General features: G+C 40.8%; 1 protein-coding gene across 2 annotated transcripts; it reads left to right on the top strand.

Annotated features, from left to right (window-relative positions):
* The first annotated feature begins 1,349 nt into the window (after positions 1–1,349).
* ANKEF1 (ankyrin repeat and EF-hand domain containing 1) lies at positions 1,350–19,192 on the top strand. 2 transcript variants are annotated; one of them, XM_068675665.1, is made up of 10 exons: positions 1,350–1,671; positions 6,321–6,712; positions 7,136–7,335; positions 8,717–8,770; positions 9,545–9,668; positions 10,521–11,343; positions 14,180–14,406; positions 15,733–15,914; positions 17,079–17,222; positions 18,682–19,192. In XM_068675665.1, exons 2-10 carry the CDS (start codon positions 6,367–6,369, stop codon positions 18,805–18,807), a joined length of 2,226 nt encoding a protein of 741 aa, XP_068531766.1. In that variant the 5' UTR covers positions 1,350–1,671; positions 6,321–6,366; the 3' UTR covers positions 18,808–19,192. The 2 variants fall into 2 exon arrangements, with proteins under 2 accessions (XP_068531766.1, XP_068531765.1); XM_068675664.1 differs by having other exon boundaries at positions 1,355–1,671; positions 8,717–8,866.

Here is a 19,192-nt window from a genome sequence, read left to right on the forward strand (position 1 = left end):
TTCCAGCTAAAGTCAGGCTACCACCTAGCCCAGCTTTGACTGATGTCAGCAGGATTCTCCAGTGCCAACCAGCACAAGAGCCCTTAGAGTGCACAGCCTCCCTCCAGATATCAGCTGTGGGACGTTTATGGCAACCTTGTGCTTCCACATTGTCAAGTAAAAACCATCACAACACAAAGACAGCAAGTTGTACCGAGGATGGCAGCTATATTACTGCACTTGTTCTGTACAGGGGCTGTGTAGTGCTGTCAGTCTGGCACCTTCTGCTAGCACCAAACCAAACTTCACAGCCTTTAGCTTTCAAACACTTTGGATCAGCTGTTAAGCGGTGTAATCTTTTTATTTGTAATTAGACCACTTTGGAGCTTTAAAGTGACCATGTCATTAATGGAGGCTTTACCCATCTTGATGAGGTATGTATCTTGTAGGGCCAATTGAGGTTAATGTTTATGGGTGAATAATACAAGGGGAAAACATAAACTTCTCAGTAATAAATGTTCTTTGGAGCAGATGTGGTTAGGAGATAATTTACTCCTGATTATCTCACTATCAGGTGCTGGCATGGTGGGTAAAATCTGTGTGCCGTGAGCTCCATAGACTGCATTCATTCAGGTAACAATGAAGCCAGCAGAGCACCTCTGTGACTGTCCACATTCAGGACACAAGGTTGTGTGCTACCATGAAGTAGGTTCTGTATAATTGGCACTTCTTGCAGGGAAAATAATGAAATGCTTTATGTTAATATCTATCTGTATTTCTTGCTGTGATTCACCACTCAGTCTGGTGCCTTCAATCGCCCACCCTTCTGCTTTGTTGGACATGCGTCCAGCTGCACAACACCACTTCCCTGGTGAAACATACCACATTTCAAAAAATGACTTGACCTCAGACCTCCTAATATTAGAGGTGTTTTGTAAATAATTCAACAGCCTGTCCTGGCTAGCTAGGCAATTGCTGAGCCCAACAACAATATTAAGGGCCAATTGGCTACTGGCACTTAGAGGCTGAAATTAGCCATGACAGACGACAGAAAAGAAGTCCAGACAGCTTTGGAAGTCCCAGTGGTAGCGGTGTTTGTTTTTTAGGAGGGCTTCTCCTTTAACTCACTTAAACAGCATTGAGCATTTTTCCCTGACTGTTGGCACTGACATTTTTCCTGTTGATAAATAGGTTTATCCTCCCAGTCAGGTCTATGAGCAATTATGCTTCGATTCAAGCCCAACATGTTTAATTTATGTTACACAACCACACAGCCTCCTGCAAATAGCTATAAAGTTGGTTTACCCGCGCATCTTGAGCATAAGCTTCAGGGCTGACACTACTACATTGCACTGCCTCTCACGGGAGGGCGAGGAAGTTTTGCAAGAAAACAAGTCAGAAAACCACCAGAGGCTGTCACATCCCAGTGAGAGACCCCATGCAGGAGGGCTGGCATTGCCCTCGCAGCCCCTGGCCCCTGATCCTACAGCCAGGCCCTGCAGGCGTGGGGTGAGCCCCCCTTCTTCACCTCGCCGCCTCACAGCCTCTCCACTGCCAAGGGCTGGTGGCCAACGGCCAAGTCCAACCTCTGACGCCCGTCGTGTCGCCGTTGCCAAGGGCAGCGCGGCTGTCTGGGCATAATGGCGGGCACGGCGCCCTGAGGCGGGTTGGGGTCGGTGGTGGCGGCCGCAGGTGAGTGCCGCTGAGGGGCCAGGCGGGTGCGACAGGCTTGTTGCTGTGAGGGAGACATGCAGCTGCTGCAGGGCCCCGGGGAGGGTTGCTGGGTTTTGTAACCAAAAGGTGATTTCTGAGGCAGGCCGCCCGGTGCCACCTCTGCCCCTCACCTCTCCTCTCAGCGGTGCCCTGCAGCTCCTCGCCCTCCTGGCTGCGGCTCCAGCCACTCCCAGACAGACACTGGCACGGCAAGCTGAATACAAAAGGCACATCTTAGAAGAATAAACACGGCATTACAGGCTATTCATTATGCCAGGATTCAGTCTGAGGAGGATTTTGTTACATTGCTCCTGTTAAACGTTAGCCACAGCCAAAAATCCATAGTAATTATCTGTACAAAGCCAGAAATATAACGTGGCAGCGTTACCATATCAGTTTCTTTTGTACCAGCACAGAGGGCTCAGGCTTATCTCTACGGCCAGCATGCGAATGGGCCAAATTTAGAAAGTTCCAAGCTATTTTCTCTCACTAATGATAAAAGACATGAAAATTTTGTTTACTGCTTTGTGAATAGTGATAATTAAAGGGATGCTTTCTACTTGAAATGTTGAAACTGAAAAATGTTGCAAACTGAAAAAAAGGAGTCACAAGTGCTTCCAGCAGCGGTCGGGCACCAGGCTTTGACAGAAAGCGAGTGAGAGTGCTGGGCAGCAGACACTCCCTACCAATGCAGCTTGGCCACTGCCTGGAAAGCTTTGTGAGAAACCAGCCTGATTAAAATGCCCTTCCTAATACTAGGTATACTGGGAAAAGGGTTCATCGGAATTGGAAAGAGTTCATGCTTTCAACCAAAACAATAACAGAAGCTGGCAGGATGAAAGCGGCGATCCTGTTGATGTTTGTCAACAGATAAAGTTGCTGCTCCACAGATGTTACAAGCCCAGGATTTATGATTATAGCTTCATGAAGTGCTCCCCAGAGTATGACTGTCTCAAAGCTGTGTCAACAATCCTTTGTTTTCTGTTAAAAGGTCCTACGGGTTAAGTGATATAAACCCTATGAAATGCACACAATTGGCAGCATTTATTTAATGAAAATCCCAGGATGCTGTAGTTACATTTTCATTATAAAAGGCTGTTTCACTTGCTTGCAGTTTTACCTGACTCTGGGTATAAGCTTCTATCCCACCTGTCTTATTTTAATTCTGTTACTGTAGAAATTTCTAATAAAACAGGACCCAATCCCTTTAAAGAAATACTAAAAAGAAATATTAACCATCACAGCTAAATTGTTATGTTTGTTTTCATGTAAATTGTTGGTTCTTAATGCTCTGAAGCAGACTTTAAACTTGCTAGGGGATCTCACTGGTGGGTAAACTGAGATAACAACATACTTCACCATTATGTCGAAAATAATTTCACTTATGTTTACAGAAATAATTTTGTTTCTGTGTGTGAAGTACTAAAATATTGCCAGGATAAGCATCTCAAAACCAACAGGAATCACTGATCATAGTGCACTGGGACTAACATTGGGATAGAGTATAATACATTGCCCTATGAGCAAAAGGGAAAGCGTGGAATAAGTGGAAATTGTGCTGTGAGTCCCATATCATGAACGAGGCAAAGGTTTTGGGGAGCAAAAATAATACCTAGTCACATAGTTCAAATGCTTATTGGACATATATACAGGGATATTGCATGAATAATGCATGGTTTGTTGTTTTTCAACCATATTTTGTGGTGTTTACCACATGCAGCACGTCTGTTTTCCATCAGTGCTGGTGATTCTTCGATTGCTTCTTGACACTGCTGCTGTTCCTGTGTAACCCTGTGTCCCTCTTCTGTGTCACTGCTGGGGACACTGACAGCAACAACACCAGTGATGGCAGGTGTTTACTTGCAGCTAGTAATTGCTGAAGCATGCAAGATGTGCTTCAGATTCAGACTTGCTTTCCAAGTGTGTCACCTTGCCCGCTGCAGAATGGCATCTTAGGATGTGCTTGTTCTGGATATTTCAGATGCTGAGTGTGATGGTTGTACTAGATGTGGCTCAGGTACTGTTACGAATCTCAAGGATAATCCATAAAATGAATCCAAAGCTCTATGCACTGAATATTACATTCATTTAAACCTTCATTGGATGTTACTAAAAAAATGTTATCAATTATGATAGTGCTCTTGTGCTCTTAGCTTTACTAACCTACTTCCAGGGAGAACATCATTTTTTTAGTGTTTGCAGCTTCCTGGGGGAGAAAGAAGGGAAAAATAAGACAAGTTTTGATCTTAAATAAGTTCCTGAAAAAATGCTGTGCAAAATCCAGGTGTTTGTGCAGAAAGCGCTAAGAAATACAGGAAAAATCCTCAAACACAAGATCTTGTCAGTTCCTCAGACAGTGTCAATAGGTGAGTATTGATTTCCTCGGAGCGCTGCAGACTGGGCTGGCTGCAGGAGCATGCGGCTGGCACCCTGCGGGTGGTCTCGGCAGCAGTAAGCCAGGCTGCAGACGAGCCCTGCAGCTTTTTTGGGGGCCACAGCCCCAAAGGCAGCGAGGTGCATGCCCCTGCTGCTCTGCAGCCTACGGTGCTGGCTGGGGCAGAGGCAGAGCAGAAGCATTTCAGAAAGAATGGGGCAGAGCTGCGATCATGCCCAGCCCTCCTTCAGGGGGGAAGCCCATGGGCTGTGGAATGGGCTCACTCTGTGCAGGCTGCCCAGAAGGGATCAGGCAGTGTTTTGATCATTTAAACAGCACCTAAGGAACAGGAGCCTTGGCTCTTTGTGTGCACGCAGATGCAGTGGGAAGAAAGGGCCCATTTTGGAAGTGAAACCAAGTTTGTTACAGCTACAGGGTGGTGCGGAATAGAGAGCAAGAGTACAAGAGAATAGTTTAAGCTTGTCAGCTCCACCTAACCATTATTAAAAAGATTTTTCTTTCTGAGCTTCAGAGTCATAAACAGTGTAAGAGCCTTCCCTGTAGTACCTTTGTGCTGTTCCTCGCTGCAGAGGTCACACCGCTTCACCAGAACCCAGGACAAACGTCCTTGTCAAGAAGCTTTGCTCAGAAATGACTTCTAATGTCTCAGGCTCTAAAAGCTAGACTCCGCAGGGTACTCTGTTTTCCTTCCTCCCAGGGCTTTACCCATAAGTAGCCTTATTTCTGAACTCTAAACATTAGGACTGAGTGCTACTATTGTTGTAACCCCTACCAGAAAAATATAATAAAAAAAAAAAATGCATTTATTCCCTTTTACAGGACAACGTACAAGAAACACAACATAGTAAGGATTTAGGTGACAGATTTGAGTTATTGATGCTTAATGATTTAGTCATGTGTTGTAAGAATATATTTTGTATATGATCAGAATGAGAGTTCTGATTTCAAAAGAAATGAAAGGCAGTAGTTACAGGAACAACTGACATGGCATACCTGTGGTACAAAAAGTACTTTCACCTGTTCCCAATATGGTTAGCCTTTATTCACTCTATTTTTCCTGCAGTTTTATTTCAGATTTCCTTTCCAGAAAGGGAGGTGGTGACACAAAAAATCTGTTGAAATTGTGCATCCTTCTGAATCATTCCTACAACTCACCTCTTCTCAGACAGCCACAAAACACTCAATAGTAGCCAGGAAGATTGCTAAGTGGTACAATTTACAGCCTATATGGATAATAAAATAAAATAAAATAAATAAAATAAAATAAAATAAAATAAAATAAAATAAAATAAAATAAAATAAAATAAAATAAAATAAAATAAAATAAAATAAAATAAAATAAAATAAAATAAAATAAAATAAATCCCTAAGGGGACCTGTTCTTCCACATTTTTTATTGTCTGTCCTATAAGTGTTGTTTTTGAAGCACAGGTTGATCCAGGGCTTGCTTGAAGCTGATAGGAAGCTTCCCATTCACTTAAGCAAGCTCCAGAAATGGCCTTGACCCTTGCTTGTCCCTGCAGCCACAAGTGCTGAGACTAGCTAACAGAGGATAAAAAGTCTAAAAAATAATCACAACCGAGGAAAATGCAAAGCTGGTATCCTGCAGCACACTTTCCTCTACAAGTATTTGTTGCATTACCTGGAGGAATCTTTTCCCATGTCAGCATCTCACTGCCTGCACCTTTTTTCCCTGAGGGATTTACCACAGAGAAACACAATTTACCCTTTTATGCATGCAGCCCAGCTGGAAGTTCATGCATTAGATACTAACAAGGGAAGATGCTCCGGTATTGACGAAGTGATCCTAGCATCTATTTTATGCTTTAGCAAAACTCGTAACTGGGACATGTGATTTTTTTTTTTCTCATATACTAAAATGGCAGGTGATCAGCCTCAACTTGGGCCTCCAAGTAATTATAGATTATCGCAGTTCCTTGAATGCGAAGCAGTTAGCTTACAGTTCCCTACCTTAAGTTTCACCTTGGAAGGGATTTCTTCTGAACAGTTTGATTACTGGAAAGAGCAATTTGCAAGGTGCTTCCTGTGTTTATGTAGTCTCTATATGTACCATATACACTAAATGAGAGAAATTCACTTACAGCTCTGTGCTCTGTCAAGTTTAAGTAGGTAAGTAGATATTTTGCGTGCCTTGAACATAGCTTGATACCTGTTCTTCCTGGCATGTCAGAGTAATCTCATCTCTGTGTTTACATGTTTTCCTCTCTCCCAGTGCAGAAATTCCTTCCTTAGATGAAGCCATTTTTTCTTACTCAGGGATGCTACCAGTAGATGACAGACTTCAAGACTTACAGATCTACAAACTTCTCCAGTGTGTCCACCAGAAAGACAAGAAGCAAATAGAAAAGCTTGTCCAGCATGGCTTCCCCAACCTCATTAACTTCACCGAGCCTACAGATGGGTACAGCGCCCTCTCTTTGGCCTGCTCTAAGAATGACACCGACATGTGCAGCTTCTTGCTACAGCTGGGAGCTCATCCAGATGTCCAGGACAAAATGGGACGTACTCCAGCAATGAGGGCAGCCGAGCTAGGCTATGACTTGGTTCTGGACTTACTAGTAAAAGCTAAAGCAGACATGACTGTTGTTGATAACGAAGGGAAAGGTAAGTAAAAAGGAACCCAATCAGACCGGAAATAGCACAAAATGGCTCCTTACTGTGTTATGTGCTTGCTATGTATGTCATGCTCACTCTGAAGAGAGGAACCACAGTGGAGGGTAATGCTTAAAGCTCAACATAAGCTATTGGCCTTTGGTAAAAATGAAAATTATTCTCCCTGAATCCAGGCCTTTAAATCATAGATCCCTCCAGTGTGTTCTCCGATGAGCAGCCACATACTCAATTCTGGTAAACTCCCTGAGTTCAGAGGTCCTAAACTAGAAATCCTTTTTACATTTATATATGTGAGAGAATTTAATGGGCCTCTGATGAAGGAGTCTCTGCCCATTCTTCTGTGAAGTTTATAGCATAAATAACCTTTCTTATCATTTACCATTACACCATAATCCTTGATGTTTTTCGTTGCAGGTGTTTTGTTTTACTGCATTTTGCCTACACGACGGCATTATCACTGCACTCAAATTGCCCTGGATTATGGTGCAGATCTTAACAACTGTACTACTGATGGGAAGCCTATATTTCTACAAGCCTGTGAGCAAGCTCATGATATTAAAGAAATATGTCTGAATTTATTGGAAAGAGGAGCAAATCCCGATTCAAGAGACCCAGTATGAATATTTTGGTAACTAAGAATGTGTATACAGGAGTAAAGAATGGTCACCAGACTGGAATGTATAACCATAAATCCTCACATTAAAATTGCACAACAGTGGCAATTTCATTACTCTGTGGGGATGTCTATTCCCTTTTTTATCAACATTTTTTTTGCAGGAACAGAGATTTAAGTCTTCTGATTGAATCATGTATCCTGAGTCAGATTTTTGTAGGTTAGAGTGTAAATATTTAAAAAACAAGGGGTAAGTGTGCCAACTCCTAAGAGTTCTAGTTCACTGTGCTTCAGCTGGATGTGCCCCAAGGTTTTCAGGGTTGAAGTAATACTAAAAAGGTGAGTCCAACAGAAGAAACATGAATGGGGATCAAGGTAATGATGAGACATAAGAAACTCTTTTCTCCCTTTTGTACATCTTAGTCATGTATTTGTTTACTTGCTAAATTTATCAATGGCATTAAGGACATGAAGCCCTGTGCTACTGATCAAGTCATAGAGTCATTAAATCATGTAGGTTGGAAAAGACCTTCAGGATTATCAGGCTTTCCCTTAGAGCTACTCCTGGCTTTTGCTTTTGTCCTAGCATTTGCGGCATCCTTCCTAATTTGTAGCTATACCAAAACATTTTACACTACCAATATTTGGACATCTTTATCACATCCTCTGAGGCACGTTCCCACCTTCTGCACTCTGCATGCCTGCAATATGATGAGAAATCTGAATCTTGGGTCAAATACTGTAGACACATACCTGGCAACATAATGGGAATGTTTTGCTAGGCCCAAAGAAAGATATCAGGGAACAAATCATGGTTCAGTACAACGAAATCCACAGCTCATTGTCTGCTTCCTGCCCTTCCTTTATCTCTGCCCCTCTGTATAGCAGCAGGTGAGAGATTTTAAGAGTTGGTGTGGGACATTAGGTTAATAGAACACTATCCCTGAGCTGAGAGGTGCTTTATTCTTGAGACAGTCACCGAATCTACCAAAGTCATAGTTACTTATGTTCTTTCAAGATATAATTGGTATTTTGTGTTAAATCTTTATACACAAGAGCATGCACCCAGAAAGAAAAAAAAAAAAAAAAAGTATTTCCTCAAATAGGGAATTGATTTTTGTGTGGCTATTCAGGTGAGTCAGGTTACTAACATAATTGAGTCACTAGGATTTGACTACTCCTGATTTAGAAGCATTAAGACTAGATTCCTAAAGTTTTCATACAAATGCTGTTGAAAGTATTAGACATGTCTACTTTTTTCAATAACACCTAAAAGAAGCCTTCATTTTATGCTGCCCTGCAGCAATCAGATCATGTTGGACTCTTTCAACCTGAATTAGCACACAATGCAAATTCTGAATTGTTTTCTTGCTACCTTGCAGGCTACGGGTCGCACAGCCTTAATGGAAGCAGCACGAGAAGGTGTTCTTGAGCTGGTACGTGGTATACTTGAGAGAGGAGTCGACGTTAACCTATTTGACAAGGAAAGACACAGTGCTGCACATTTTGCAGCCAAAGGAGGCTTTTTTGAGGTATCATCATTTGTGGTGTTGAACAGCTTGCTGCAAATCCAGGCCGTTATTTATTTATCTATTTGGAGTCCAGTATCTCAGCTGATCAAAGCACAGTAATTAGTAGTTAAAAGCCACTTCTTTTTGGGTATCAAAGGAAAGCCAGAAGTGACAGAATCTCTCTCATAATTGCAGAGCTTTTTTGCCAAGGTAACCCAGAGTGTGTGTGCTACTGTGGCTGTCTGGTGTCAATTTGAAGAGCTTGTTTCCCCCAACATGTAGCATGTCACAGTTGCATAACATAGATGAAACCTTCCCATTGTAGGAAAGGCAGATACAAATAGCTGCAGGGAGGCCATTTCTTCCCTGTATCTTCCCAACTACTGTCTTTATTAAATTATGCAATTTTTATTATGCACACAATGATTACACATAGGTCTTGAAGATGGCAGGCCTGCAATAGTGAAGGTTGTTCTTGATATCTACAACTGAAGGAGATTTCTAATTCCTGAGTAAAGTAGGCACGTACTATAGAAAACATGAGTGTCATGTGTGCTTTGATCAGCTGGGCAAGGGAGAGAAGTTCACTATGTAAACCGGGAATATACGATACTGCATTTCATTTGTAAATCAGTCTCACAGTTCCCCCCTCCTAAGAAACACAGATGACTTTTGGTGGTAATGTTTTTGCTTTTCTAGATCCTGAGGATTATTTCAGCTTATAATGGAGACTTGGGCCTGATCGCTATGAACGGTAACACACCACTTCATTACGCTGCAGAGGGAGGATTTGCAAATTGCTGCAAGTTTATAGGACAACGAGGTACATTAAGAAGTTACTTCATGACTATTGTATATATTATTTTTCTGTGTTAGAGGAAAGACTGACATCACTCGGGCATCTGCGAAGGAATTGTCTCTCTGGGGTATCATGTGACAAGTGCGATTCTCATTAAGAAGTACCTAACATAGGCTATTGCTGTTCACTTCTACTAGTGTGGCTATGATGAAATAAAACATTTCTCAAGAAAATCAACAGAAACAACACGGGTTTGTGTAACTTAGAACTGGACAGCATTAAGTGGTTTTGTTTCACTGATCATTTTAACAACCTGATCTCACTGTAGTCATGGGGAAAACTTAGCACCCGTGGGTATTAAAACATACTCCAAATAAGCTGTGATGATTTTCTAAGTTACTCAAATGATCATACCACTTCCAATTGTCTTTCTGTAGGACCACGTACAATCCTACGTTATGTTCTTGTGGTCCAAATATTTAGCTTACAGTCCATTACCAAATCACAATGTTGGGCTACAGAAGAGTGAGTAACATCTTAATCTTAGTTGGTTTCTTCTTAAACTTGGTTGCTACTTTAAGTAAAAATGTAAAATTTTCACTGAACTTCTCTCTTCCCATAAGTATTCGTGAGTAGATGGAGTAGAGTATGGGTTGCCTAGTGAATCTCCCTTTGGAAAACAAATGTGGCTGTGTGCCTAGCTTTCCAGGTTGGGATCACTGATACGGTTGCATTTACTATTGTTATTTATAGTTAAGACTTTATAAAATTGTAGACCTGTGCTAATTAGCTACACAATTACAAGACTGTTACGTTAAGTAATTGCCATTTATTAATTCCATTGCACTATCAGTGAAAGTGTGTCTATATTGTTAGGCTGCGATCCTACATGGACAAACTTGTTGGCAAAGACTCCAAGAGCAGTTGCCAAGGAAGGCGGTTTTAAAGCAGCAGTAACTGAATTGCGCAAAATTGAAAATAACTTTAAAAAACAGTCTAAGTCTGAAGCTAAGGAGAAGAACCCCCAGTGGGCACTGAGGCTGTACGACTGGTCCTTAGAGCACCAGGCTGCCCTCCGGAAGGCATTTGAGGCCGTTGACCAAGGAGATGGAACAGTAGCTAAGGATGATTTCATAGCAGTTATTCAGAAGCAGTGTGCCTTTGTGGACACTGAGCAAATACAAACTATTGCTGAAGCGCATGAAAGAGCTGACCCTGAAGGAATCAACACTGAAGAATTTTTTAAAGGTTCTAAATACTTGCAGAAAAACTATCTTATAACATCTTATGGACCCAAAGGGAAGAAAGGAAAGAAAGGGAAGAAACGAAGAGGCAAAAGAGGCATTGCTGTCCCCATGCCAATTTGCATTATTCCAAAGAGTGTGTGTCCACTTAGGGAAGACGGCTTCCCTGTATACATGATTGAGGCTGTTCAGAACACTGCTGATAGCTACCGCTTTAACCGAGACCACCCATCTGCCCACCCCGTGCATGACGACCGTGCCTGGTATATAGATGAACCAAGGAAAATGTACATGAACATTAACTTCCTTGTCAGGGCAGGAGACATTCTGTCTCTAGAGAAAGCATTTGAGGAGGGTGTGCCAGTAGACATAAAAGATAAGTATTACAAAACACCTTTGATGACTGCATGCGCAAGTGGGAACATAGACTTCGTGCAGTATCTTCTGGAAAAGGGGTAAGATCATTCCAAAGATTTTCTTTAATTGCTATTTTGGGAGCATAAATTTCCAATAAACATTTGGATGCAACAGATTATAGTCTTTGTATGCATGCTATTTAACATAGTAATTCCGTAAGATGCTGAGTTACAGAGGTTTAGTTTATTTTTTTTTACATTTTAGTAATGAGGAAATAAAAACATCTAAAGGTAAGTTTCACAGATCTGAAATTGTTGGTGTCTGAACTACTGACATTTCACTTAGATGCAGAGCACCTACATGTAGTCTATTGGAGCTGCGGCTAGTTTATATCCATGTCTCAAGGAGTGCATCTTCAAAATAACTTTCAAAATTACATGAATGATTTTTTGAAAATCTGACTTAAGTGGCTAGCCTGAAATCATTGAGATACTTTTAAATGAATCATCAAGGAAGTCTCAGACTTCCCTGTTCCACATGCCAGAGCTTTTGCATGCAAATATTTTAAGAGAATCAGCTCTACCAAGAATCACTTTCCTCTGCAGCCTCAGCAGGCTGAGGCAGCAGGATTTACTCCAGAAGTGCACGTTGCTATTTAGTCTGTTCCCCTCTTCAGAAGTGCTTCAGCAGTTTTGTAGCCTACAGATACACCTGTGGAAAACCTTCATAACAGCTTAAAAATGAAAGCAATTTAAGAAAAAATCAGTCATATTTATGTAATAGCATAATCTCTTCTTTTTTTTTATGATCAAACTGCCACAGTCCTACATTCAGATAACTGCTTAAGAGAACATTTTACAGAGACAATATTTATGTTAGCTATGTTCTCTACCTGTTGCTAGAATTTATTTTAATGTTCATTTATAAGGATAAGTGTCTCTAGCCATTGCTCAAGATCCTGCAGAGACTTAACAGCATGTACAAATTTATGCACCCTGGTAATTACACTGACGTTCCTGCAGCGTATGTAAAGCTGTGTAAGTGTGTAAATTCAGGTCTTCCAAAGATAAGGATGCAAGAGTTATCAAATTAATCTAGCAAATTTATCTCCACTGCTTTCATCAGATCTCACTAGACAGTGCACTAGTCACATCTCATTGTATTTAGACCTATAAATGCAATAATAGTTAAAAAAAAATAAATCTAGTTTTGATATTTTAAATTGATTGAAATCAGAAAGGAAAGTTTTCAGTACAGTTTTAGCTTTGCATCTTTCAACATTGTGGACTTTCAAACACTTTCATTTTGGCATGGGAATTTAAATACTTTTTACAATATGGCCATTTCAGTATTATAAATGCATACCAAATGGAAAATTAAATACTTATCTAGAGCTATAAAAAATGCTGAGGTTTAAGCATAAATCAGTGGTATCTACTTTCTACCTTGTTCCAGAAAGACTCAAATAAGGCAAATTCACCCATGTTTGATCCAAAGAAAATGTTGAAGAATTTTATGCCAGCACTGTGTCTTTCCTGTTCCCTTCAATCAGTTTGTTTCCCACAGAGTGAAGTTAACAAAAGAGAGTCAGGGACAGAAAGAGGATCAGTCCAGGCATGGGGAGTGGGTAGGGAGAGAAAGTAGAGTAAGTGTAACCCTGCATTTTAAATGAGAAATATAGAGGAAATGACATCTGCATACAAGTAAGTCAGAATAGCTAAGCAACTGCAAGATAACAAAGATAAAACCGTTAGATCTGGGGAATTTACTGCTATATGATCTCAGCAAAGGCAGAATTCTGAAACAGATTAAAAATTTAAGGAAGAAGAGATGAATAGATTAGTCTGTTCTTTTGATCCACAGTTAAATATTAACCATCTGATCAGATAAGCAAAAAAGCTCTCTGGGCAAGCAGCTTGCTTCTTAGTTTTTCTTCCCTCTACCTCCTTCCGTGTCTTTCAGGCAGACATCAGTTCTTTGTCCCTTGAGTAAACGGGACTGTCCCTAGTGCAGTTCAGGACCTGTAGGCTGTCCTAAACACAATGGAAAGTAATTGACTGTGCAGGAGTTTTAGGGGATTCCCTCAGTTTTGACCCCTTCTGAACCCATGCATGGCACACGAGGGAGACAACAGATCCAGGTATGGTCACGGACCATGGTTTGTTCAAAGACATGAGGAACCATATTTCTTCCCTTTTAACATGACAAAGTGTTGTTTTTTTTTAACACTAGTGGCTCTTGTTCCCCAAGCCTCACCTTTCCATGCCCCTGGCTGAAAAGCTCCCAAGGCAGCCAGCTGCTAAAGGGCTGGTAATGCTTTTCCCTGAGATTCTTCTGAAGGCAGCACACTGCAAATATCACCCCAAAACCAGCTCTTGCAGCCTCCAGAACACGCCATTACTAACCTGGGAGGCAGAACGATCTAGACCAGTGACACGGTAGCTGAAAAAGTTTTAAATCCTTGGCTTTTCTGTAATAGATCTTCTCTAACTCATTTTTAAATAGTGCAGGAAGCAATTTTGCCATGTATTTTGGAGCACGTGTTCTTGGCCCAGAAGTTTTCTTTTTTGGATTCTTTAACCTGCCTTTGGCCATCCTCAGGGAAGCTGGAGCACAAACACTACGAGCATTTTTCAGAAGGACTAAGTTGCCCCAAAGCTTATTTTTCTCTGTACGTGTGAAAACTTCCCTGGGGAGGACCCTGTGTCAGCTTCGAGAGGACCATGATCACCACCCAGGCACACACAATGAATATGACAAGCTACGTATCACATTCTAAAACAGTTTCAAAGTAGCATTAGCAATATGAAAATACTTATTTACATTGCATATGCCACTATCATGCAGTTGTCATTGATTGTACTTAGAGCCGTGGAAGTAAACTGTATTTAGTGTCTGGCATCATCTGCCACAACCCCTCTTACTCTTTTGTAGGGCCGACGTGAATGCAACAGACAATTTCATGTGGACTCCCCTCCATCATGCTTGCTATAATGGACACCTAGAGATTGCTGAGCTGATAGTGAAGGCTGGAGGAGCAGTGGATGCACCTGCAATAGGCAGTGCAACCCCACTAATGAGAGCCATTGAGATCTGTAGATTGGATATGGTACATTTTTTAATCAATGCAGGTGCTGACATCCAAACAACAAACAGCAATGGTAAATATCAATGTCTCCCCACAGGGACTGCTTAAGTGCATACAAGTTTTATAAGAAAAATAAGTTATTGGAATGTTTTGAGAAGTATTCTGAATTTATGACTGCTATCAGGATTATGATGAAGGTAAAGTTAAGTTCAACTAGTTTTCTACAGTATGGAATCACTATTCTAACTAGTCAGCTTTCCTGCTTATTATATGTCTATAAAATAAAGTTACATAATGACATGATTAATAAGTACAACCTCCCACCCCAAGAGTGTGGCTGAAAACATCCCTGATAGCTGTTACTCCTCACCTGATACATTTGGAGATGAAAGCGACTTTAATGAAAAAAAGATCTAGGCAGTTATTAGTATTATTGAATGGAAAAGTAGATTTTAGTTTTGGCCAGTGTGCATTCTGCCACACATTTCAACTGCCTGTAATATTGCATGCACAGACAACACTAGTTAAATAAAGAAATTCTTGCTGCTTAGCCTGTAAATACTTGTCCCTGAGATAAAAGCAGCTTAACAGAAACACAAATCTGAACTGATACTGAAGGGTTGCCTCCTCACAGCAGACCTTTCAATGACTATTATTGTCTCTATTTTAAGAGCAATTTAAACAGTTAACATTGCTTTTTTGGCCCTTGCTGTAATGTAGGAAGCAATGTTGCTACGTAATAAGACTTTCCTTCCCAAAATGCCTAGAAGGTGAAACCCTGCTTGTAGAAGCACTGTGTACTCTGCATTTCTATTATAATGGGAAATTCTGTATAACTGATGGTGGCAGTTTGGTTTCACCATTACTTTAAGGCCTCATCTCATAAGATTTAGAAGAGTTTCCCCCTTTATTACGCTCTGAAGGGGTTCTGAAGGGGTTCAGCCCCACTTAGACCACAGGGCTTTCCCTTGACTCTGCCAGCCACAGAGCAACCACTAGCAGAGGCAGATACCAACAATAACTTTGTCTGAATTCCAAACTCTGTAATATGCTAGCCATTCCTAAGTGCTAAATGCTCTCACCTCTCAGAGATCAAAGTGACAACCTGCAGGACCAGTATATTAAGATGCAAACGTCAGGACATTAAGAGCAAAGCAACCACGTCCAAGAATTCCTTCAATATCTTGTTTCAGGGCTCGTTTCTGCAAGCCCTTATTTCTGCAAGCAGTGCTGCTGACTGCCAGCCCTCACACCAACATCAGGCAGGCTACTGGCACACTGAATGGCTAATAAATTAGATGCCTAATTAAGTTCTGTTGACTGTAGTGTCATTATCCAGTTACAACAAGTGCCAAGATTTATTTTCATGGCTTAAACAGGTATTTATTTTCAAATACAGGAAAGAACGCTCTTGATATTGCTAAGGTGTTTGCAGATTCTAGAATAATCGATCTGCTTCAAAATAAACTGGACAATTTGCTTATGGTATCGGAAAAAAAAGGAGCAGAGAAAGAAAAAGTTGCAAAGCCAAGGCCACCTTCTACAGTGACACCTGCAGAGATGCAAGCTGTGAAAGAAGAGGTATGAGAAATGGGGAGAAAGGACTGATTTATTAGTAGTGTTTATTTCTTTAGTTGCCATCAGTCTGTATAAAGCAGGAAGTTAAAGTATTCTCAGAAGCAGGGCTTGTTTTTGCCAGTACTACTACTTGTTAATTGTTCAAAACAGTAATTTGGTAATTTCTATGGATTTTGTGCCTTCTCTAATCCCACTGCAGAATTGTATCCTTTACCACTGACAAGGAATGTAAAATCTTTCCTCCTTTCCTTCCCCCTAAAGCTAATGATCACCTAACTATGATGTCCAAATACTGAAAACTGCTAACTGCAGTTTCTCAAAGGAAGCATGTATTTCTTCAAAGGATACGACCAATTCAAGGCCCTTCAAGTCAGTAGAAGCATCTTTTTCCTCTTCTAAATTGAACATACTGAGTTGATATCAGTCTTGCTGACTTCTGATTTTCCCATTTGTCTCATATTCTTCTTCTACCGTCGAGAAGAGTCCTATTTCTTAAAGCCCACACCGACGCATTTGGCTGCTGTACTTGCCGATGCATTTTCTGCACCCTCCTGGAGCCTTGAGTACCTTACTATTTTCCCACCACCCACACAGACATCAGCCTCAGTGACCATATTCTGATTACCTTATTGTGGATGAAGTCTTCCTGATTTACCAGTGTTAACTGCTAATCAGACCTAATCAGTGCTATTTAGAGAGAAAATGCCATTTTATCTGCATTGCTGGCAGTCTCCATCATCAGTCCCACCCTGGATGTCATAGTCAACGTGTTACAGTAGCCACATGCTGATTTCTGCCTTTTGAACATGTTTTAAGTTTCTCGGGGGTAGCATAGGATTTTCACAGAAGGGAGGATGACAACTTCTGACACTTACTCATCATCTGCCACAGGATGGAAACACCAGTGGCACTAGGTGATAGTCTAGTGAGTCTTGAAGAGCAGTTAATGTTCTAATGTCCAAGAAGGAGAGTCATCCCCTACCTTTTAAAGTGCTTCCCTCACAGATTTCTGATATATAAAAAAAGCTTTAAGAAAAACACATCCTGAACAGATTCAGAAAACACACACACACACACAGTGAATGGATGGTAAAACAAGTATCAGAGGATGTATGCTTTGTTTCTAAATGCAACATGTGTGCAATGGATTAACCACTTCTCTTTTAGCTTTCACAGGTATCTCTGGCAGTTATAGAAAAACCTGATCTTGAAAAGGCAGCACATTCCCTTACGGACAGTGTTATTTATCTGAACTCTCTGATAACCAGTGGTGCTACTAAGAAAGAAGATATCGCATTCGAACCCAGAAAAGTACGTACAGTAGCAAACCTTAACTACAGTTTTATGTTAAAGGTAGACAGATCACTTTCTTTGCAGGTCAGTATGAAGAGTTTGGTCATTTAATTAGTGAAAGCTGGACCAATTATACTAGCAAGGAGTCTGGCCCAGAGTCAAAGTGCATTAGCAAAGCACCCAGCATTTTGCACAACGTGCAGCTCAGAGCCAGGGCTTCATTCCAGTCATGTCTTCAGAAGCTGACATCTCTCACATTGTACATTTCTGAACAGCTGATTAGAAAACTTGGCATCCCAACAAAATTTAGTTGGAAAAAAAGACAATGGCTTCACAGTTTCAGCAAAGAAGTTGTAGAAGGGTTCACAGTTGATTCCAGTTGGTTTGTATTAGATCTTGTTTGCTTTCTCCTTCAGTTACTGAAAGTCAGGAACATAGGAATGGCTTCTTTCAGAGAGAAAGATCTCTTGAAAAGTAGGTGCTTCCAACATGATTCAATCCTGGATCAATTCTGTTTTCTAGCTACCTATGATTATTTTTTTTCCCCTTTGTGAGCAGGCCTTACTGTAGGTCCAAAACAACAACAAACCGATGAAAGGGCTTCACAATTTAACTAACTAATAGGTGATATGACATAGAGTAAAGATTGCCACAAAACAACAATAAACCTAAAAGGTGATATGTATGTCCATATGTATTATAACAAATCACAGAAACTGAGCCCTTACCAGTTTTAAAACTAGGATGAAAGCAGACCACATTAAATACAAATGCAACCATGTTCACAGTTGCATTTTAATATTCACACAGAACACTTAAAGGATAGGAGTCCTTGTTTAAGGGACCAGCACCAACTTCTGATTTACCTTCTCAGTCACTTATTACCTGATTTCTTATGTCAGTGACACTGAGTGAAATGAATCACAGCACAATAAACATTTAACTCCTGGAGTTAAAATAATTAAAGTATCACTTTTGTATTAGGGACCTGTTAATGCTCACAAATAATTGAGAAAATGAAACAGGATCATGGAGATTTTTATTATATATGAAACAAATACCATTGCTGACCAAGAAGTTTTGTTTGTTCAGAATTTACCATTTCCCTAACTCTGATTTGAGCTTGTTTCTGCAGTGGTCTCAGGGAAATAAGCCTATGCTGCCAGTGACTCTATGGTTAATTACTGTTTTCCACTCAGAGGATCTTGGGCCTGAATCAGTCATTCTACATAAAAAGCTTTGGGTCTTCTTCCCTGCCATTAGCCCTGAGCTGGGCCCTCAGCATATTACAGATTAGAAGTGACAGGAGTGCTCTGCTTGTATATACAAGATGATGTGGTACCTGCACGGAAGCTGCACTGGTTTTGTTCTACATCTCAGGATAGAAAGGAGGGCTAAAACATAGCTTGGTTTAGCCAAGTGTTTTCTTATTGCAGAAGCCCTGCCCAAAGAAACTACAACTAATTTTATTTTATAGGTTTGGACCCCTGAAGCCACAACAAAGGAGCTGATAAGAAAGCAAGAATTGCTCCGGGAACGCTCTACTCTTGCTGGCAACTCAGAAGCCTTCCTGACCCCCTTTAAGAGAACAGTTACGGAATAAGCATATCAGCTACAGGAAGCTACTTCTACACATATTTTGAGGGGACAAAGATCAAAGAAGGCTACACCTTTGTAAGAAAGGAATCATGTGGTGCTTAGTAAATGCATCTCAGTTATGAAAAAATGTATAGCAAGTTTTTCTCTGCAAATTATACTGCTTATGTGGACTTTTGTTAAGAGCTTAGTACTGGAAAAGGTTTATCCTCATTATTCTAAGCACTGGAGCTCAGTGTATTTTATGGAACAGCAACTTGTGACACATTCGTTTTAAGGGGATTGCTTTATGAAGCTATTTTTCACCCCAAGATAAAACTTTTTCATGGACAGTTATAAAGGTTACCCTTCCCACTGAAAGGGCATTAAAATATAAGGATAGGAATATGGTA

This window comes from Anas acuta, chromosome 3 (assembly GCF_963932015.1).
Source record: "Anas acuta chromosome 3, bAnaAcu1.1, whole genome shotgun sequence".
NCBI classification, from domain to species: Eukaryota; Metazoa; Chordata; class Aves; order Anseriformes; family Anatidae; genus Anas; species Anas acuta.